The sequence below is a fragment of the Carcharodon carcharias genome, chromosome 7 (genome assembly GCF_017639515.1).
Source record: "Carcharodon carcharias isolate sCarCar2 chromosome 7, sCarCar2.pri, whole genome shotgun sequence".
Classification (NCBI taxonomy): domain Eukaryota; kingdom Metazoa; phylum Chordata; class Chondrichthyes; order Lamniformes; family Lamnidae; genus Carcharodon; species Carcharodon carcharias.
Window position 1 is genome coordinate 130,104,986 of NC_054473.1, and position 22,994 is coordinate 130,127,979.

At 41.3% G+C, this 22,994-nt stretch overlaps 1 protein-coding gene and 1 long non-coding RNA gene across 2 annotated transcripts in view; one reads left to right on the plus strand and one right to left on the minus strand.

Annotated features, from left to right (window-relative positions):
- Nucleotides 1-4,332: 4,332 nt before the first annotated feature.
- On the minus strand, nt 4,333-12,921 carry LOC121280513. Its single transcript, XR_005943627.1, has 4 exons — nt 12,868-12,921; nt 12,586-12,737; nt 12,148-12,352; nt 4,333-4,911 (listed from the first exon to the last, which is right to left on the minus strand). It is a non-coding gene; the product is annotated as an uncharacterized LOC121280513 (long non-coding RNA).
- Nucleotides 12,922-12,988: 67 nt separating this feature from the next.
- The window catches only part of LOC121279889, a 31,380-nt gene continuing 21,374 nt past the window's right edge, over nt 12,989-22,994 (plus strand). Inside the window, exons 1-5 of the mRNA XM_041191412.1 lie at nt 12,989-13,205; nt 15,830-15,954; nt 17,625-17,715; nt 21,885-21,964; nt 22,058-22,102. Coding sequence (XP_041047346.1) covers nt 13,098-13,205; nt 15,830-15,954; nt 17,625-17,715; nt 21,885-21,964; nt 22,058-22,102 — 449 coding nt within the window. The 5' untranslated portion in view covers nt 12,989-13,097. The remainder of the gene's footprint in view (nt 13,206-15,829; nt 15,955-17,624; nt 17,716-21,884; nt 21,965-22,057; nt 22,103-22,994) is intronic.

The window sequence follows — 22,994 nt, forward strand, 5'->3', positions numbered from 1 at the left end:
ACCATCTGAACAAACTCTAGGGATAGACCCATAAACTACAGCATGGGACACTATACGTTGCTCTTTTCTAAATCTGAATAGAACAATACAAGAACAGGTATGTTCAGCTTTATGGTTCTGTGACTGCCACCTGGTGGTGTATCACTGCTATAAAAACCATTTAAAGTATAATTCATTACTCCAGCTGAAGTCTATGCACAAGAGAACACATCTTTGCATTGGGGTATGCAATTAGGATGGAGGAAAGGTATCCATGCAGACTGACTGTACAGTCTATCTGCTGACTACCTCAAAGCTGGAAACAGTTACCATTTCATATATAAAAAATAATAAAATTCAAAGGTGCTAATGGTAGGTGGCCATATATAATTTCACTGCCAGCATGTGATAGTTTCATGCTTTTGGTCTAGATTTCCTTATTACTGTATGCAGTATACTTATGTATGATGGTTTGCCTTGTGCCAAGAAATTTTTGAGAATGGTTGAGAACTATAACAACAACAACTTATATAACACCTTTAACATAATTAAATGTCCCAAGCCACTACACAGGAACATTGTAAAACAAGTATGGCACTCAGCCACATAAGGAGGTATTAGATGAGATGACCAAAAGCTTGGTTAAAGAGGTAAGTTTTAAGGAGTATCTTAAAGGAGGAAAGCAATGTAGAGAGGTGGAGAGGTTTAGCGTGGGTTTTCCAGAGCTTGGGGTCTAGGCAAATGAAAGCACGATCATCAATGATGGAGCAATTAAAATCAGGGATGCACAAGAGGCCAGAATTAGAGGATCGTAGATAGGTTGGAACATTGTGGGGATGGAGGAGATTACAGAGATAATGAGGGACAAGGCCAAAAAGGGATTTGAAAACAACAATGAGAATTTTAAGATCCAAGATGTTGCTTGCCTGGGGGCCAATGTAGGTCAGCAAGCACAGGGATGATAGGGGAACAGGACTTGCTGTGAGTTAAGATACAGTCAACAGAGCTTTGGGTTGCCACAAGTTTATGGAGTAAACTTGTGTGTAATTGTGTAACTTCCATTGATGTTACATTAAAACAATGAATTTTAGGGGTCTTTAATAGGTCACATGCTATGACATTGCACAAACCCTAAATGATTGCATCATTGTTAGTGTTAATGCATTCTTAGAGTTCCAATAACTTGTAGCACGTTTACATTCAGTGGAAAAATTTATGAAATCTATTAGGTATTACTGTGATAAGGTACAAAATAATTCAGTAGTATTAAGAGTGTGTTTGAGATGGTATGTGCTTTGTTGCACTCCCAAAGCATATATCTTCAAATAAGGTATGGCCCTAATAATTGGCTCTGGTCCGTTTTAGTTATTGGCCAGAATTTTCCAGCCCCACTGGCGATGGGCGTTATGGTGGGTGGGGGGTAAACAATATGCCGAGAAGGCCAAAAATTGGTTTTATGCTGTCGTGAAACTAATTTGTGATCGTCCACTCCACCCAGCAATGGTGGCCCATGTTTCCCGCTGCTGGGAACCTAATTTCAATACTTTAGTGTCTCATTATAAGCCCTGCTCACTGGAATCATCCCCCCCACATTGGATCATCTGGACAGGTTGGCATAATTTCACAACTGTACACAAGCAATGTGCACCTGGCAAGCTGCACTTCACATTGGACTTAAAGATTTGTTTGTTTACCTTGCTTCAGGCAGCACACACAGTCATCAGTGCCAGGCTTTGCTGGAAGCATCACATCACTTTCAGGGGAGCTCGCAGGCAGGTCTCTACCTACCAGACCAGCCGAAAGGCAGGAGTACTTTTTAATGGCTGCTGGGTTAGGGCTTGCTTGGGGAAGGGGGTATCCCTGGGTGTGCGTTGGAGCACATGCTGATCTGTGCAAGTGGCCTCAAGGTGGTGAGGGCTGAGGAGGCAGTCTCCAGAAGAGATGAGGACAGATGGAGATGTGAGGGTGTGTGTGTGAGAGAGAGTGGTGATGTCCCTTGAGCTGGCAGTGAATGAGATGCCAGTGAATGTGTCACAGCCTTGTGTGTGTGTCAGTTTAGGGTGATAAGATGGTTACATTATCCAGGTGGCATGGATGAGATCATTCATCTGTTTTCAGCACTGGATGGCCGACCTCTTGCAGCATTGGCACTGACTACCTCTGTCACTGCATCCCAAGCTGGAGTGGTGAGACTGATGGACCTCCTGTGGTTAGCAGGGATAGAGGGCATCATGGCGGGCCTCCACAGCGTCCAGATGGTATCCCAGGGATGCGTCATTGAATTGGGGGCCTGCACTCTTCTTGGCTTTTGGAGCCGTGTCTTCACTGGAGCAGTCCTAGGCTGCAAGCATTGAGAAGTATGATGCCCTGTGTGAGGAAGTGGCAAGGTAATAGCATGGTGGGCAAATCGAGCAAAACGGCATGTTTCCTGTGGCTGCATAATTAATGAGACAGGAATGGGATGAAATGGTGCAAAAACCCACCATTGCAGCTGGCGAGTAGAATGTCCTTTTTCCCACCCGCTGCTGCACTTAGTGTAAATCTGTGACAATTCCGCCCAATGTAATCAAAGTTGTCATTCAGTTCAGGATTACACACATCTACTGAAAGGCTGTTCATTTCATGCTGGTCCAACAGGTGGACTTTCCAGACTCTATAATGTTGATTCTGAAGCTACTGAATGTTTATACTTCACTGACACCTCTTCAACAGATCTCTGAGTCATTATCACATTACTGTTTGTGGGAGCCAGTTGTGTGCAAATAGGTAGCTGCATTTCCTGCATTGCAACAAAAGTACTTCATTAGCTGTAAAATGCTTTGGGACACCCTGAAAGGTGCTATATGAATGTAAGTCTTTTTTCCTTCTTTGTAGCATATCTAATGGCTTCTTCAACTCACATATTTTTCACTTATAGTTCATCTCCTTATTTTATGTGTTTTGAGTTTTCTTAATCTCTTGTTGTACCACTTTTGTATTTTGCAAAATATAATAGGAAAATTGCTTACATCAGTAACTATAGATATTCATTATGACTAGTGGTGACATTGAGACAATTTTAACTCTGCATGTCTGTTTGAAAGCAAATGTGTGGGCAGTTAACAATGGCCATTGTGATTTATCTGCACCAAACCCCCTTCCTACTTGTGGATTGTGAACTAATCCTGCTCTTCCCTTTGCTTGATAAATCTGTTAGAGATTTTTGGGGTTGTAACTAGTAGGGAGAACCAAAGGTACACTTTATTTGGATTTTCATAAAGCATTCAGTAAGGGGTGACACAAGAGGTTATTGTACAAAATTAGGACTCATGGAATTGGGGGTAATATATTAGCGTGATAATTATATCACAGACAGAAAACAGTGGGAATAAAAGGGTCATTTTTAGGTTGGCTGGCTTTAACTAGTTGGGTATCGCAAGGAACATTGCTTGGGCCTCAGCTGTTACAACCTATATCAATTACTTAGATGAGGGGACTGAGTGTAATGTATCCAAGGTTGCTGATAAATAAAGCTAGTTGGGAAAGTAAGCTGTGAGGAGGGTGCAAAGAGGCTGAAAAGGAATCTAGACAGGTTAACTGAATGGGCAAGAATGTGGAAGATGAAATTTAATGTGGGTTAATGTGAAGTTATCCATTTTGGTTGGAAATGTGGAAAAGCAGAATAGTTCTGAAAAGGTGAGAAACTGGGAAATGTATTATTCAGAGGGTGGCCTTGTATACCAATCACAGAAAATTGACAAGTAGATATAGAAATTAAGGAAGCAGATGGTATATTAGCCTTTATTATAAAGTGATTTGAGCATAAGAATAAAGAAATCTTATTGCAATTATATAGGGCATTGGTGAGACCACAAGGAGCATTGTGTACAATTTTGGTCTCCTCACCAAAAGAAGGATACATTTGCCCTGGAGGAAGTGAAAATGATTGCTGTCATGAGGAAATTGTCCTCTGAGGGAGAGACTGAGTAGATTAAGCTGATATACCCTAGAGTTGAAAAGAAATTCTCATTGAAACATTTAAAATTCTTAAGGGGATTGACAGTGTAGATGCTAAATGGCTGTTTCCCTGGGCTGGTAGTCTAATATTAGGAGTCCCAGTCTCAAAGTAAGTGGTTGGCTCGTTAGGACTTAGATGAACAGAAATTTCTTCATTAAAAGGGCTGTGAATCTTTGGAATTCTACCTGAAATGGCTGAATGCTGAGACATTGAGTATATTCAAGACAAAGCTCATTCGATTTTTGGATACTAAGGGAAGCAAGGGATTTCAGGACAGGACAGGAAAGTGGATTTGAGGTAGAAGAACAGCCACGATCTTATTGAATGATGGAGCAGGCTTGAATGGCCAAATGTCCTACTCCTGGTCCTATTTTGTTTGTTCTTATGTTCTTCTGAGTGAACAAGAGGGATTCCTGCCAGAAGGTAATGGGGTCCATCTTTAAATATGCAGATCTTGCTCTGAATACATCCTTTGGGCATGACTACAATTTTAACCAGACTCTATGCAGGGAAGCTGTTGTGGCTTCCTCATCAGGCCAACCTGATGCAAGAGGAACTGACACCAAAATAATCTCCAGAAAGTTAAGTTTCCTTGTGGGATAGGAGGGACAGAAGTCCTCAAGAGGCCATCTTGACTCTTTCCTCTTCCAACCATTTACTTGAGTGTTGTGGACAGTTTCTTCGGGTCTCTGTTAGTGGCCTCCTATTGCCCGAAACACTCCTGCCTCTCACCAGCTGGCTAGCACTCCCTTCACGATTAGGCAGGAGGCTGACAGAGCCCAGGCAGATGAGTCTCTGGAATTAAGATATCCTAGGTGTCATGTTGCAGAGGTTTGGACAATTTGCTCTCTTGATTAAAAGCAAAATACTACGGATGCTGGAAATCTGAAACAAAAACAGAAAATGCTGGAAAAACTCAGCAGGTCTGACAGTATCTGTGGAGAGAGAAAAACAAAGTTAATGTTTCGAGTCCGTATGACCTAGGATTTTTCCAGCATTTTCTGTTTTTGTGGCTGTCTTGGTCTTTGCTTATGTGACCCTTGGCACTGAGTTAAAATCAGCACCATAGTATGATCAGTAATAAATGTGCAGTAACTCACAATTAATTTTTATTTCACTGCATGTCCTAGAGGAATAGCATGTCCTATATACATCATAGCCTCTTAACACCTGCTTAGAGTTATATTATTCTATGTGATATACAATGATGATCCCTTTCACAGGTCCTTTAGTAGTTTAATTTGCTTCTATGTTACACCTTGTCAATTGGATTGTGCATATGTATATGTGTGGATGGACTTAATTTATATCCCATCAGGGCACCTCAGAATCCTGTTGACAAACAATGAAATCAGAAGAATCACAAGGATCCCTTTATCTTTGAAAACATTTTACAGAGCAATGTAAATTACAGGAACAAAGTGACCTCTGGAGAGATGGTAACAACATAGGGGCCATGTGGAAAGATTAGATTGAAAGACATACCATACATCTTGGAATTGTCCCTAAAACACACACAGTTGTCTTTAATTATTTCTTTGCTAAAGGATTCATTTGCATGTAATTAATAAAAGAAGAATCTTTGAAAGAACATGGACAGGTTTACTTTTACTATAGAGATAAAGGACTCCTTAGCAATGGTCTCATGCACCCCAGAAAAGATTATTTTTGTTACAAATTTGCACTAGTGGCAGGTATATATTTTGGCGAGTGAAGTTCAGATACAAATGCCTAATATTCAAAACAAATATTTTATAGCCCACTTAAAAATAGTGCACAGAGTAATTAATGTAGTATGAGTGCATTAAGTGTATCTTGCTCACTGGAAAATACGCCCCTAACTTTTCTCAGTATTTTAATTCCTAATTTCTTTCTCCCTTAACATTTCAAGCTCGTTAAACTATACATGCGTTATTTCCCTGACCTGTTCCCAAACCTCTGTCAACACTGCTCTACAACCATCCCCTTTGATGTCTGAAGGCATGTTTATTTTCTCATCCTTTCTGTTGGAGCAACCTCTTGTCTGCTCTGCACCACCAAATATCACAGCCTGGGACTCAATAAGACACAAACTAGTTATGTTTTACTAACATAAGTCAATAGTTCTCAAAATGTTTTGGTTGGAGGATCCTTTTTTCAAATAGATTAGTAATCATGAACCATCCATCTAAATTATAAAACTATACACTAATAATAATACAAAAGTGCTCCATATAAAGAGTATCTTAATGTTTTTATGAAAATGGTTAGTTACTTAGAGCAGCAATTTGAGGACTGTTCCATTGATGTAGAAAATGATGAGACAAACCAGAGATCAAGGATAAGTGGAACTCCACTAACATTCCAGAGCATGCCAATGGAACTGCTTTTAATATAGTTAAAGACTGGCTGTTAGTAGCATACATACAGAAGCAGTTCACAGATTGCTCCCAATACAAGCAGCTAATGTCCAAATCAGTATTAACTGCAGTCTTACTCTATTTAGATGTTTAACAAACTCAAAGCAAGTTACTATTTTAATTTAAAAAGTAAGTTCCCATAAACATGAAAATTTCCTTCCCTCCAATTCTCATATACTTACCTGAAAGTGACATTGTCTGAAACATTTTACAGACCTTTGCAAACCAAGCCCAATTTCTGAGTGTTAGTTAGTCATGGGAGGGATTTACATACAGCAATTTGGTGGAAGATATAAGTAAATTGAACTGACAGTTTTTACACACATACAGGAATCAAACTAACAAGAGATTAATAGAAATAGAAAGCGCTAGAAGTACTCAGCAGGCTAGGCAGCATTGTCATGGCACTTGTTCACTGCATGAGTGCAAATTGAACACAAAGCTCTTGGCTGAAAACCATGGCAGCCAAGAGACGAGTATTCAGGAGCTTCAGAGACGAACATCTTGTCAGACATTGTATCAGGCTAACATTACTGTTAATTTACACAAAGTGAGCAGCTTGTCTTTTTTTTTTCATCTTTGTATTTTTCTCTCTGTCACACCCTCTGGAGAGATTATTTTGCAGACCCCTGGAAGGTCTCTGTGGAGCCCATGGGTCAAGGGACCCAAGTTTGAGCATCACTAACATAAAAGATTGTTAAGTAAAATTAAAATTAAAAGTAGATTATTGACCAGGTTAGGGGATTGTCTAAATGGTAGAAGACGGAGGGCAGAATTTTCTGCTCACTTGACGGGCGGGCCTGACCCAATCTCCGGCAGGCGGGGAGCCTATCCCCGCCGGAGAAGCGGGCCCTGCCGCCATATTAAGTGGGTGGGCCAATTAAGGCCTACCCAGCGTGACGCCCAGCGGGAAGCGCTATACGCTTCCTGTGTGGGCGGGGGAGGGGGGATTCCCCAAATGCAAGAGTGCACTCTTTCACGCATGCGCATGAAACAGCGCACATCTCCCTGAGGCTAAGTGCTGCCTCAGGGAGATCGCTGACAGCCGTGAAAACATTAAAAATAGAAAATAAAATCCTTAACATGTCCCCCTCATGTGACAATGTCACATGAGATGGGACATGTTCATAAATTTTGCTAAAACTTTATTAAACATTTAAAATCCCTACATGAAACCTCATCCTGCCAGTGGATGAGGTTTCATGTTTTCTCTATTTCCCGCTGGGGCTCCTGGCCTGCCCGCCAACCTTAAGGTTAGACAGGCAGGTCCTTTAATTGTTTCAATGATCCTGTCAATGGCCTCAATTGGCCATTGACAGGTCGGCAGGCCCGCAGCTGATTTCGCTGTCCGCCCGCCTTCCTGAAAATTTAAATGGGGCGGGATGACGTTGGGGGTTTCGCCCGACGTCATCCTGTGTCATTTTACACGTTGGCGAGCGGGCCCCACCCCCTGCTCGCCGATGGCAAAATTCAGCCCAGAGAGTAGGGAAAATGGGCAGAATTTAATGCTGGGTGAGAAAACTGGAAAAGACATAGGTGGGACTTTGAATTACGTGGTTAGTGCAATGTCAAGTACCCGACATTGGGAGGGAAACATTGAACTATCTCGGTGGCGGGCAGGAAGTGGGACAGCAATACCAAGGGCACATGGCTGGAATGTAATTTTAATGGTTTTACATGTAATGCGTTAAACCACAACATTCAGTAATTCACTGATACCTTTACGATTAAGCTGGGGGTGAACAAGAATCATGGGCCTTGACTGGTCAAAGCTAGATGTGAGCAGATGAGTCACTCTTTGAGGTGAAAAGTGAGGCAGTTCGAGCTGCCTGTCACCAATCGGAGGTTTTGTTGGAGGAGGGGGGAGGAGGCTGAGAAGCATTGCTGGGTGGTTGAGGGTGACTGAAGGGAGGTCAAGGGTGACTGAAGGGAGGTCAAGGGTGACTGAAGGGAGATCGAGGGTCATTGAGGGAAGTTCGAGGGTGAATGAGGACAAGACCTCACATACAGATGATAGAAGATTGGCTGGCTGGCAGAAAGCAGAGAGTATGCATAAATGGGTCTTTTTCTGATGGCAGGATGTGATGAGTGGCATCCCACAGGGGTCTGTACTGGGGTCTCAACTTTTTACAATTTACATCAATGACTTAGATGAGGGGAGTGAAGACATGATAACTAAATCTGCAGATGACACAAAGGTAGGGAGGAAAGTATGTTGTGAAGAGGACATGAAGAGGTTGCAGGTGGATATAGATAAATTGAGTGAGTGGGCAAAGATCTGGTAAACGGAGTTTAATGTGGAAAAATGTCAAGTTGTTCACTTTGGCAGGAAGAACAAAAAAGCAGACTACTACATAAATGGAGAACGGTTGCATAATTCTGAGGTGCAGAGGGATCTAGGCGTTGTAGTACGAGTCTCAAAAAGTTAGTATGCAAGTACAGCAAGTAATTAAGAAGGCTAATGGCTGCTACCCTTTATTACGAGACGATTGAGCAAAAGTAAGGATGTTATGCTTCAGTTATACAGGGCATTGGTGAGACTGCACCTCGAATACTTTGTGCAGTTTTGGTCTCCTTATTTAAGGAAGGATGTAAATGCATTGGATGCGGTTCAAAGGAAGTTTACTAGATTGATACCTAGAATGAGGGTTGTCTTATGAGGAAAGGTTGGACAGACTGGGCTTATTTCCACTTGAGTTTAGAAGAGTGAGGGGTGATTTGATTGAAGTATACAAGATCCTGAACGGCCTTGACAAGGTGGACGTTGAAAGAATGTTTCCTCTGGAAACTAGGGGGCACTGTTTTAAAATTAGGGTTCACCCTTTTAGGACAGAGATGAGGAGAATTTTTTTCTTTCAGAGGGTTGTGCAACTTTGGAGCTCTCTGCCTCAGAAGCTGGTAGAGGCGGGGTCATTGAATATTTTTAAGGGAGAGGTAGGTAGATTCTCGTTAGGCAAGGGAATCAAAAGTTATTGGGGTTAGATGGGAATGTGGAAATTGAAACACAAGATCAGCCATGTTCTTATTGAATGGCAGAGCAGGCTTGAGGGGCCGAAAGGTCTACTCCTGTTCCTATTTCTTATGTTCTGATGTTCTTAAGATCAGGGTGAGCTCGGGCAAGACCTGGGTGAGCTTGGGCAGGACCATGACGAATGCCATTCATTCACAGGCCTAAGGTTTTTGTTGAAGGCCAGGTCACGATTGGAGGACACACCCTTGCCAAGTTTCTGACCCCTGTTGAGCTTTGAGTTAAAACAGGTTTCGCCCAACCAATGTTCTGGAATAAAAACAGAAAATTCTCAAAAAACCCAGCAGGTCTGGCAGCACCTGTGGAGAGAGAAACAGAGTTAATGTTTCAAGTCTGTATGACTTTTCTTCTGAAGAATTAAGGGTATCTTGTAGATGGTAGATGCTGCAACCACCATGCACTGGTGGCGGTGGGACTGAATGTTTAAAATAGTGGATAGGGGATGATCAAGTGAGCTGCTTTGTCCTGGATGGTGTTAAGCTTCTTGAATGTTGTTGAAGCTGCACTCATCCAGGCAAGTGGAACGTATTCCATTACACTCCTGACTTGTGACTTTGTAAATGGTAAACAGGCTTTGGGGAGTCAGGAAGTGAGTTACTCTCTGCAGAATTCCCAGCCTCTGAGCTGCTCTAGTAGCTACAGTATTTATTTGGCTGATCCATGGTAACTCTCAGGATGTTGATAGTGGGGGATTCAGCAGTGGTAATGCCATTGAATGTCAAGGGGAAGTTGTTACATCCTCCCTGGTTGCAGGTGGTCATTGTCTGGCCCTTGTGTGGTGGGAATGTTAACTGCCACTTATCATTCCAAGCCTGAATGCTTTCCAGGTTTAGCTGCAAGTGGACATACACATCTTCAGCATCCGAGGAGTCATGGATGTTGCTAAAGATTGTGTAATCAATAGCAAACATCCCCACTTCTGACCTTATCATGGTGGAAAGGTCATTGAACAAGTAGATGAAGATGGTCAGGCCTAAGACACTTTCCTGAGGAACTCCTGCAGTGGTGTCCTGGGACTGAGATGATTGATCTTCAACTACCACAACCAACTTCCTTTGTGTCAGGTATGACTCCAACCAGCTTTCCCCGATTCCCACTGACTTCAATCAAAGGGCTCCTTAAAGCTACACTTGGCCTTGATGTCAAGGGCAGTCACTCTTGAATTTGGCTCTTTTGTCCTTGTTATTGTCACAGCCTGCTTATTACCTGTTTCTCATAGGCTAGAAGAACTTTGGCTGTGACATTCCTGGGACCCTACCCTTACTCAAGGCCAGGACTGGATCCTGGGGAAGTTCTAGCTATTAATAGATCCAAGTTGGTTGGTGAAGTCGAAACCAAGACACAAAGCTTTTCTTTATTGAGACAGTTTACTGACTTGTTCAGTATCACAACTCTCCTCACACCTCCACCCCCCACAGTGTCCCAGTGCTTTGAGGTGCCTATTGTAGGTTGTCCTAGTGTCTGAAGCATATAGGAGCATGGGGATCATTGCTGCCCGGTAAACCATGACCTTTGTCATGCATTTGGGATCCTGGTCTTCAAATACTCTTTCCCTCAGTTGACCAAAGGCTGAGCTGGCAAATTGGAGGTGATGATGAATTTCATCATCTGTGTTGGCCTTTGTTGAGAGGAGGCTCCCAAGATATAGAAAATGGTCCACATTGATCTTAATCAATGTGGGGAGATGTTGTGCTATGGGAGCTGGTTGGAAGAGGACCTTAGTTTTTCAGGTGTTCAGTGAAAGGTGCATTTTCTCATAAGCTTCAGAGGAGTTGACAGTGACCTGGAGCTCAGTTTCTGAGTGAGCACATACACAAGCGTCGCCTGTATACTGGAGCTCAAAGACTGAAATTGGCACGATTTTGGTTTTGGGTTGAAGTAGGTTGAACAGTTTCCTGTCTGTTCTGTAAATTATCTCTACGCCTGTGAGTAATTTGCTGGAGTTGATATGCAGTATCGCAGTGAGGAAGATGGAGAAGAAGGTTGGTGTGATGACACAGCCTTGTTTGACCCCAATTTGACCCATTGCTCAAGGCTGGGACTGAGGCATTTGCATACCTGGGGCAGGCCAAACTGGTGCAGACTTCTAAAAGATAGCAGAGCTCCCCCAGGCACAAAGGGGTCTTTCTGTCCTTGGCTGCCACTGGAGCAATTCTGACTAGAGAAGATGAATGATCTCCCCACACCCCCACCCCTGCCCCCACTGACCCAGGATTGATTAACTTATTCAATAAAAGGTTTAGGAAGAAAGAAAGTAATGGGCAAGCTTGATGTCTTGTCTGGCTTTAGGATGCCCCAAAGGAGTTTACAACTAATGCATTCCTTTAAGTGTGTTGTCACTGTTGCCATTGCAGCAGCACATTTGTATACAGCAAAGTCCCATGAGTAATAAACGAATGGTTGACCTGGTGTTGTGTCTGTTTTTAGTGGTGTTGGTTAAGGGAAGAATTTTGGTCAGGAGACTAGGAAAGTACTGTTTATTTGCATATAGTGAATTCTGTTCTGTTTATCTTACAATGATGGACAATACACTAGATGCATAGTTGAAAGACAGTGCTTGTTATCAGTTACATTGAAAAAAAGCAAAGTAAAATAAATTGACTGGTTTGGAAGTGAATCTTGCATCACTCCAGACCCACAGCAATGTGGTTGACTCTTAAAAATGCCCTCTGAACAAGGGCAATTAGGGATGGGCAATAGCCAGTGACACCCATATCCCACAAATGAATAAAAAAACTACACACCCTTCTACCTTCAGTCCCTCTCTGTGTTGCTTCTATTCCAGTTATAGCAGTTGTTTCCGTCAGTGAATTTGTGAAATAATCTCTCAAGTATCATTATCTTTTCTGGTCACCCACCTGACCAAGTAAGCAGCAGGTTGCCTATCCTTCAGCAATTCTGATGCAAGTAACTTTAAAGCTACAATTTTACTGAAGACTGACATAGAAACTGTAAAGAGAAAGGACAGGTTATAATGCTTCAGGTGGGTAATTCTTCATCAGAATTGAAGACTTTAAAAATTCTGTATTGATTATGTTGACTTTGAATGAAATCCACCCATATTTCAAAATAAACACATCTTGGATCTAGAAATTCGTCGTACAGCTCTGGTAAAATCCCTGAAACTAAGTATACATTAAATATAAACTACTTAACTTCAGCTGGACAGAAAAAAACTTTACCTCTGATTTGTGGTAGCGGTGAGGTTGTGGGTTAAACAGAATACTGATATTATTCAGGAGAGGAAGAGTGGTGGGGCAGAGTTTGGCAAGAGTGAACAGGATGGCTTCTGTCCTGTTAACGAGAAGTTATTTATGATCTCACCGAGTATTGCCTAAATTGGGACAACACAATAAATGTATATTAGTGGAATGCATAGAGATTCATATGAAGATTTTTTTAAGGCGTATTTAAATCCTAAAAGGTTCTTTTTGTCATACCGAAACGCCCGTGTCATTTAATACCTTTAAATGTCAGAATCTCCCGCACATTAAGGTATCTGTCAGTCTAATTAATCTGGACAACATGGCCCCGGCTCAGCGCGCATGCGTACTCAGGCAAGGTGAAATGCACTACGCATGTGCGAGGTTGTGTTTGGGGCCTGCTGGCACCAAGTAGGCATAAAGGGCCTGGGACTGGCCTGGAGACGTTCAGAGCAACATCGAGGCTATCCCTATAACCCAGGCCTCTCGGTATGATATGCCACAAGTCGCACATTGGACGGCCGTGGATTAGGGAGCTATTGCTGAGATACGGAGCAGCCAAGAGCCGACAGCGGCCGGTGGCAGCTCAGGTCACTGAGGTAAAGCAGCCGCTTGCTTGGAGGGAGACTCTCGCTGTAACTTCAATATGTGGTAATGGCACGCACCAGACCCGCGCACTGATAATCCCACCAACTACTAGCATTTAGGTTACAGTGACTTGGATTCCCTTGCATATTACGGAACCTTTTCAGAATATTTGTTTTAGGGTACAACAACGGCTATTAAATATGAAAGCTTAGAATATGATCAGGAAAACCCATGGGTGATCTTATCTGCCGGTGGCTAATTAAGGAGAGCGGTTCGTGGAGTTTAGAAATTAGAGATTAGACCCAGTTCTGTCAAAGGGTCATGAGGACTCGAAACGTCAACTCTTTTCTTCTCCGCCGATGCTGCCAGACCTGCTGAGTTTTTCCAGGTAATTCTGTTTTCGTTTTTGTTTTAGAAATTAGAGCGCGCTCTTGATGTATTGTCAGCCTGACTTAATTGGTAGCGCCCTAGTCTATGTTAGAAAGTTGGGAGTTCAAACTCCACAGCAGAACTTGACAGAATATAATAACTTGTATTCATATAGTGCTCTTAATGCTTCCCAAACTATTTTCCAATGTGACCGCATTTTAGCACTTGAAAATGAACTTGACCTGAAACACAAGCAAAAACAAAGCAGCATGAATAACATTCAGTACATTATTAAAGTTCGTGTATTATAGATCACCATGTGATGGTACATTGTATAAATATGAAAATCTGAGTTTTTCAAGTACATTTTTTATATACTTATGTAGTTTTAACCCAAGCTGGTCATAGAATACTCAGTGAATCCCCTCTTTCACTCCACCCATGCACACATAGAAATGAGCTGAGAAAGATGTATGATTTGAAGATGGATGGGCCTTTATAGATTGCCCGTAGGCTACCTTTGCTGCAATCTGCTTCTCTGAAAAGTGCAATAAATTGCATCATTGCTGCCTTGCAGATCAATTATCTTTGCCAGCCTATTTGATTCCATACTGGTTAATTTTGTGTTGTGGACTTGTTTGCTTCGAATGGAATTGAGGTCTAACTAAATATCTCACTTATGAACCTAACAATTGCTGAAACAGAGAGTCAGTTCATCAGTGTGACTTGATTCAAACCTAAATTATAGCTATGATATTACATTTTGACACTCAGTTCATGCATACCATCTTTGTTATGTATCTTTTGAAATGCATGTGTTACCCATGTTCAAATTGAGTTAAACTGACCAACTTTTTTAATTCAACATGGCTATGTAGATACAATATACTCTTCAACTTATTTAATAACAGTTTCAGAAATGGGACCAGATGCTTGCTAACAGCACATGCTGAGCTGAAAAAGGTAGCCATCTGTGAGTATCAATCAGTCGACTTCTGTTCCTGTTTGAATCTGTAGTGGATGGTTAGATTTTTTAAAAGTTTTCTTTATTTATGCTGAAGTATTTTATTAGTGGAAATACTACTGGAGGTGCAGTTGTCAGCATGATATACACAGCTCACCCAAGCTTTGAAAATGTTTTGTACCATTAATGAGTTGATATCATAAACTGCCTTATGTTATGCAATTATTTTTTCAATTAAATCATGCAAACATGTACTGTCCATGAAACCGACATGCCATAAACTATGCATACAAAAGTTGAAAAAATTAGATGTAACAGATACTGCACTGAATTTCAATAATGTACAAAAGTCATCTATCAAATGCAACTCCAAATGGTTTTAGTTGTCAATGCAATTGGCAATCAATGAATTTAATGCATTTATGCTTACCGGCCAGTTGGGACTTATACTGATGTACGCATTGAGATCTTGTAATAATGACTGTGCCTTCAGATTTTCTGATTATATAACTAATCAAGTGCAGGTGCTGTGTGTGGTGTATAATTTTTTTGTGCACTTGCTTTATAGCTGTTACATGTATTGTTGATTTGGAAAGGGCAGGAATTTACTCCTAGTATTTGTAAGCTTTATGCAATCTCAGAATTTAATGACAGAAATTTGAGAACCTTCTCTTAACCATATAAACTTTTGCTGGAAACATGCCTCCTCGGCTTTTGGTCGTAATCAGAGAGATTTTTGATGTTGAGTGTAACTTCATTTGTAAATTGTCACCCTTAATTAACTCCTGCATGTATTTGCATATCTAGCAATTACAATGCTGCCTCCATGTTGACTTGTGTGAGTGAACAGCAGGGTTGCTGTCTTGCTATCCTTTGAGATGATGCTTTGAGATACCATGCTGTCAGGTATTATGGATGGTCTGTGTAACCGTACAAAAATATATTAACTCAGACAAAGGTCATTCTATAGAGCTAGCAGAAAATATAGTACATTTTAGGAAGGTACTGGTTATCTTTCACAGAACAAAGTAATTGGAGGTAATTTAATTTGGAGCTGTGACTGAAATTGAATAGCACCATATTATATTCCCTGTCTAGTTTTAGTGCACTTTACTATATACATCTACTGCTTTGCTCAGTCATGTACATTGACAATTTGATACTATATTAGTGATTTAAGCAAATTGAGTTAAGGTTGTTTGTCAAATAGAAGCTTTGTAGTGAAGTTGATATTCTCAAATGTCAGATTAGTAATTACAACGCGTTTTTAGAACATCAACTTAAGTGTGGGTTTCTTTATAGTGTGTTCTACCTGAGAACTGGACTAAAGAAGCTGAACATGAACCTGCTGCTGTTGTCCAAGTATCAGATCCCAAATATTACATTAAGGCTGTGGTGACAAAGGGAGCCAAACGTGACCTAGAGCAGTAAGTGGTTACAAATAAAAACTCAAACTTAATTTGCTTTATGTAGTAATAACACTATTGGTGACCTCAGAAAGACCAAGTCCTTAAGCAGTGCAGCATGTTGTTGATGCAAAAACTATACGCTTATCTATCTCTCTCTGCCTGAAAAAAAAATTACATCTGGTATGTATCTGACACACTTAAATTGTTAATCCTCAAATCGTCATGCATGAAAGGCTATATCACACTGGCACTTCTTTGATTGAAGTATCATATTCAACAGCAACAAATCACAACAGAACAATTCAACAGGCAAAAGGAATGCTTTATTAAGAGAATTTTAAAAGATCATCAGCCTCTTATTGACCTCAGCTTTAATTTTTTTTCCCGGCTACTGCCATTTTTGTGCATAGTGGCTTCTCCTAGTGTGCTTTCCAGCCTTAAAGTTGTGCTCTGTAACACAAGTAATTCTTCTTTATTAATTTTGGATTGATATTTTCTTTTACACCAGGCTCACTTACATATACACAACTGTCAACCATATATGATTGTCACCTGCATATTTGGTACAACACATCTGTAATGATTCTGTAACTCAACAGAGATCATTCCATCCTATTTCTAATCACCTATTCATCAGGGGTCTTTCATTTATTCATATCCATCTGTAATACATGACAAACATTTATTCATATTGCCTGCAGAGATTTATTTATGTGGGTAATAGCATTATGTGAGGCGCTCACATTTAGGTGAGATGGATACAGTTTTTTTTTGTTACCCACAAGCAACACATGCTTTTTACAATTTACTTTGGCTCAAGTCTTTATCTGTTGCTGGTGAAACATAGAACTTTCATTTAAACAATGCGTGATGACATGTACGCAACTTAATTATCTATTTCTATCAATTTATTATTGTTTGATCCATATTAATAATGTAAATATTAACAGTCACCTGCCCACTTTGAGCTAGTTGGATCTTGGAGAATCAAATTGGGCAAAACCATGTTGCAACCTAGCCTGCATGTGCTCTGTTCACTTTACAATCTATGTCTGCTCTTTTGCCACCCCATCCCACCTGAACCACAGTCCTTGCTTCCTAGGTTTACCACTTTCTGATGGCCTCTGCCATTTATTGCAGCAATTGCCCTACTTTGCTTTGAATTCCTCGCCTGTTTTCACCCAAGGCTGCAGTCTTTAGATTGTGTAAAGAAAAACAGAAAATTTACTGCTAGAGGCTCATTCAATTTGTGTAAAGACTTGATATGATAAATTGAAATATCCTGTTGGAAGTTGCACGTCAGTCTCACACTCTTGGCTTTACCACTTTGTATGGGTCAAAGTATGAAACAGATTAATTGATTTTTGTTATGGAATATGTTGGTATTGAAATGCGGTGACTGCTGTCACAAAGTGATTCCCTGGTTAGTGTTTTGAGGTATTTCAGAAATGTGATCAAAGGACATATAAGTGCAGTTTTTTTTTTAAAACAAATTTTTTATGTTATCTGGCTCAGGTATTTCAATTTTATATGGCGTATATTGTACTTTATGTAAAATGAGTTCAGACACCATAGATACATGAACTAATAGAAATTCGTATTTTCTTCAGTGAGTGTTCCCCTGACATGAGCAGCTCATTGCATACACTTGCATATCAGATGTTTGCATTTCTGTTTTCAATTTTTAGCGAGGAAGAAAATTATACGTTCAGTGACATCAAAAACAAAATTGTTATTTTGAGAAAATTCAATGTTCTGCTCAGATTGGAACTGGAGCTGGTAAGTAATGAAGTTAATAGTACACTGATGATATTTGAGATTAATTTTGGTTTTGACTTACAATATAGTGAGTGGAACAGAGGTTACTCTGAAGCCCACAAGACTTTCTAGAAATTCTTGTGAACGTAAAAATTTAAGTAGATTAATGGTGTATATTTCAAATGATTGGAAAATTTTGGTAATGTGTATGAAGATTTTTACAGCAAAATAATGTTTTGAGACCATAGTACAACATATTGGGCGATAATGCAGAAAATCACTGAGCATGAGATATGGGCTTCTACAATAGCAGCTTTCATTTATGCAGTGCTTTGAACAGTAATAAATGTCTCAAAATGCTTTGCAACTGCTCACCATCAGTTCCTCTGCAAAGTTAGGAGAAATTACTTAAAGCATGAGAGTGCATTAAAAAAAGATGGTGGGGAGAGAAGTGGCTAGGCAAGAGCGGAGTATTGAAAAAGGTGAGGCTGCAAGGGGAGTGGTAGCAAAGGGTGAGGCTGCAGGTGGAGTATTGGAGGGGGAAAAGCCGCAAGTAAAGCATTGGAGGGGGCCAGGTGGAGATGGAGCATTGGAGGGGGCCAGGTGGAGATGGAGCATTGGAGGGGGCCAGGTGGAGATGGAGCATTGGAGGGGGCCAGGTGGAGATGGAGCATTGGAGGGGGCCAGGTGGAGATGGAGCATTGGAGGGGGCCAGGTGGAGATGGAGCATTGGAGGGGGCCAGGTGGAGATGGAGCATTGGAGGGGGCCAGGTGGAGATGGAGCATTGGAGGGGGCCAGGTGGAGATGGAGCATTGGAGGGGGCCAGGTGGAGATGGAGCATTGGAGGGGGCCAGGTGGAGATGGAGCATTGGAGGGGGCCAGGTGGAGATGGAGCATTGGAGGGGGCCAGGTGGAGATGGAGCATTGGAGAGGCTGTGAGTGGCACAGAAGAAAAATCGCAAAGTGACATCACAACACAAGGAGGGGCTGTTGGGTAAGTTACAAGTACATATTTAATGTAACCTATCCATTACTTAAATTAGATCAAATAATCAGTTAAAATTTAAATGTATCCAAAATTGATTAGGAACATGAAGTTTAACTAAATGAAACAAGATTAGGTAGTGATGTGGTGTATGCTGCAAGTGCAACATTTGAGTTTGTAGAGAGCTTTCCGATCCACGACAACTACATCTGAAGTAACTACATCTACATCTGTTACTTGAGGCACTTCAGCTCAAGAGCTGTTGAGCTGGAGTTCACTGTGCAGACATGGTGAGGCAGTGGAGTGGAGAGAGTTACCTTACCACTTTGCATTGAATTCTAACCCTAAGTGGGCAGCGGCCAGGTGGGTGTCAGTGCTGGAAGTTTAAAAACCTTAATACCTTCCTGCCCAATTCCGCATTTAAGCAGTGCATGTTTGGAGGTACATGGAAAACTCCCGTGGACCACAGATGCTGACAGCTGAATGAAGGTTTAACCCTGTATTCTGGCATTAACTACAAGCACATTGATTTCCCAAGCAGTCTGAAAATCCCTGTTTGAAGGTTAACGAGGTAAGAGCACAGTGGTGATTGATAAATGTGAAATTGACAGGCTGGGTTGCCTATAAATATTGTACCAGACCAGATGCTACCTTGCCTAAACATTTTGCTTGCAGGTCTTATTCTGGGAGAACACTTTCACTGCTTTGGAGGCAATTTCTAACACTCTTGCCCCTCCCCCTGTCCCCATCCACTCGCCCCCCGCCCGTTTGCCTGGCCCCACAAAATGCGTTGTTCTGGGCACAATCTCACCAATTTCAGCTGCATTTGTATTCCATTCCTCTTGCAATAGATGATGGCATTCCATTTGCTTTCCTAATCACTTGCATTTGATAAAATGCCACATGTAAGGTTATTGTGGAAAATGGCTCGTGGTGTGGGGGTGGCATGTTGGCATGGATAGAGATGGAATGACTGCCAGTCAGAGTTGGCATGGATGGGTCTTATTCTGGTTGGCGTGTGGTGTGCTGCAGGGATTGGTGCTGGGGCCTCCACATTTACAATTTGTGTGGATGACTTGGATGAAGTGACCAAAGAAATGGTTTGCTGGGTTTGCTGGTGACGCAAAGATTAGTGGTAGGGTGGATTGTGGAGAGGATTTGGGGAGGGTGTGGCATGACATGGATGGGCGTGGATCTGGTGGGTGTGATGTGGTCGAATGTGTACTTCATTTTGGAAGGAAGAATGAAAAAGAAGCTTATTTTCTAGGTGGTAGAAGATTGTGGGGCTCGGGTTCAGAGGGATCTGGGTGTCTTGGTGCATGAATCACAAAAGGCTAGTATGCAGGTACAGCAAGTAATTAGGAAAGCTAATAGAATGTTATCATTTATTGTGAGGGGGAATTGATTACAAAAGTAGGGAGGTTATGCTTCAGTTGTGCAGGGCACTGGTGAGACCAGTGTATTGTGTGCAGTCCTGGCCTCCTTATTTAAGGAAAGATGTAAATGCATTAGAAGCAATTCAGGGAAGGCTTGCTAAACTAATATCAGGAATGGCCGGGTTGTCTTATGACAGAAGGCTGGACAGGTTAGGCTTGTATCCACTGGAATTTAGAGTAAGAGGCAATTTAATTGAAACCTTTAGGGTCCTGAGGGTTCTTCACAGGGTGGATGTGGAGAGGATGTTTCCTCGGTGGGAGAATCTGGAACTAGGGGTCACTGTTTAAAAATAAGGGGTCGCCCATTTAAGACAGTGATGAAGAGAATTTTTTTCTGAGGGTTGTCAGAAAATCTTTGGAACTCTCTTCCTCAGAAGGTGGTGGAAGTAGAGTCTGAATATTTTTAAGGCAGAGCTAGATAGATTCTTGATAACCTTTCACCCCCTTGCTAATTAAGGGTAGGCAGGAATGTAGAGTTGAGGTTTCAATCAGATCAGTCATGATCTCAATGAATGGTGGAGCAGACTTGAGGGGCCGAGTGGCCTACTGCTGCTACTAATTCATATGTTCCCTCTTCCCCTGCCTTCCTCCCCTAAAAAAGGAGAATATTTTTCAAAGGTCAGAGACTGGAAAATGCTTACTAACTTTCATGGGGACCTAGGTGTCCTTTAACACAATTAATAGAAAGTTAGTATGCAGGTACAGCAAGTAATTAGGAAAGCAAATGGTTTGTTAACTTTATTTATTAAAGGGCTTGGAGTGTGAGAACAAAATATTTCTAGTCTGATTCCTGGGCTGATGGGATAGTCCTTTGCGGAGAAATTGAGTAGACTAGGCCTTCTGAGAGGTAATTACATTGAAAGATATAAAATTATTAAGGGTCTTGACAGGTGGATGCTGGGAAGATGTTTACCCTGGCTAGAGAATTTAAAACATGAGGTTACAATCTCAGACCAAGGGTCATTTACAACTGGGATTAGGAGAAATTTCTTCCCTTGAAAGTTTGTGAATCTTTGGAATTTTCTACCTCAGAGAGTTGTGGAAACTCAATCATCAAGTATATTCAAGATTGAGATTAATAGATTTTTGGATACTAAGGGAGTATAGGTAAAAGGGGGTGGTGTGAGAACTTTGGGTTGAAGCAGATGATTAGCCATGATCTTATTGAATGGCAGAGCAGGCTCAAAGTTTTGAATGGCCTACTCCTACTCTTATTTTTTACATTCTTATTTACAGAGGTTAGTGAAGGAAACCCAGCGTAAAAGCATGATGGCTGAAGGCTTTGCCCAAATGATGGAATAGCTGGAGGGGTAGATACATAGGATGCCGGAGATGGGAAAGAGTTCCGAGGCTATGGTAGCCACTTCATACGCTCACTTGTTGAGATTAGAATGTTGCACTTGGCTGTGGAGGTGAGGATGGAGGATTGGTGAAAGGGTCAGAGGGAGTTGTTGGTTCTTGAGAAGAGCATCCTGAGATTATCTTCACTCCCAAGAATGATCTTGGAGTAAGAGTAATAATTTGACTCTGGAAGACCTGGCCAGTCATGTACCAGATCTGCTCAAACCTTGTGAACTTTAGACTTAAGGGTGCAGAGGTCTTTGGTGGGAGGGTGTTGGGTGGTGTGGGATTCTCAGCACAGTTATTTATCAATCTTGGCCATGGTGAACAGAGACATCCAAGGGTCAACTTACCCATGAGATGCTGAAACCTCATCAACTGCCTTCTGCAATTATTAGTAATACTTAATTTTGCTTTTTTACTTCAGGAAGATTGTGAATTCTATCTTGTAGTTCAGGAGTTGAAGATCCTGCCAGCAGAAACAGATTTTTCTGAAGCATGTTCATGGTAGGAGGTGTTCTGTATATACATAGTTGTACAATCATTGTTTTTTAATGTTTTTGTTAAGTAGCTGAAGTTTCACATCTCTTCAACTTTCAGCAACTTGGATCCTGCTGTGCAGAAGAAGTTGAGAGAATTCTGGCAGTAAGTAAATATTTAGAAACAAAGTAGACTTCTAAAGATTGCGAGCCTTCCTATGATTTCATAGAGATAAATATTTGATTGAAATAATAATCAGTGAGAGATGACAAAGGGGCTCCATCAGTTCCATCTGCAGCTGATCTCTAGGAGGAGCCAGTGATTGGTGACTATCTTTTGAGTTATTTGTAATTCTGTTTCCCTAGCCCTACCCCCATCATCTTGTGACATTTCTCCTACCCTCGAGATTCCCCTCTCAGTCTGACTCTTAACCAAGTCTTCAATCAGTTTCCCTCTGCTCCCTTTTGTGAAGTCGCTTGGGATGTTTTGTCTCATTAACTTGCGATATAAGTGCAATTGTTGTCACTGTTGGTTTACTTCCCATTATAAATGCCAGCCTGGATGGAATAAAGGAATCTTTCCACATTGCTCCAATCTAAAGTATTTTCACACTAGAATTCACCAAGGTTACTTTGTACTTGATTGCACCTCGATCCTATTTGAAACCCCCACTATTTTTTATATTTTTAATAATCCTCTGTGAAAATAAAATTAAAATTTTAGTCTGAATTTAGCTCCTATTTATGCTTCAAGGCTTCAGCCTATTTCAGAAATCATTCTTTGTCCCCTTTTGTATTTTATTTTTCTGAATTAAGATGAAGAACACATTATTTTATAAAATTTCTAGTAAGAGAAGTGATCTAGAGACACAGCACATTGATGTATCAGTGATACAAAGAGTACAGTTTTCCCCAAATGGAAATCCCTCAGTATCATCTATACTGTCTTGGCCAGTAGAGCGGACAAAGATAATCCAGTCACTTTCTGAATGAAGAGATGAAAACTTACAGGATAAACAAACCTTGGGCATTCTTGATCATCACTGTGGACCATTTAC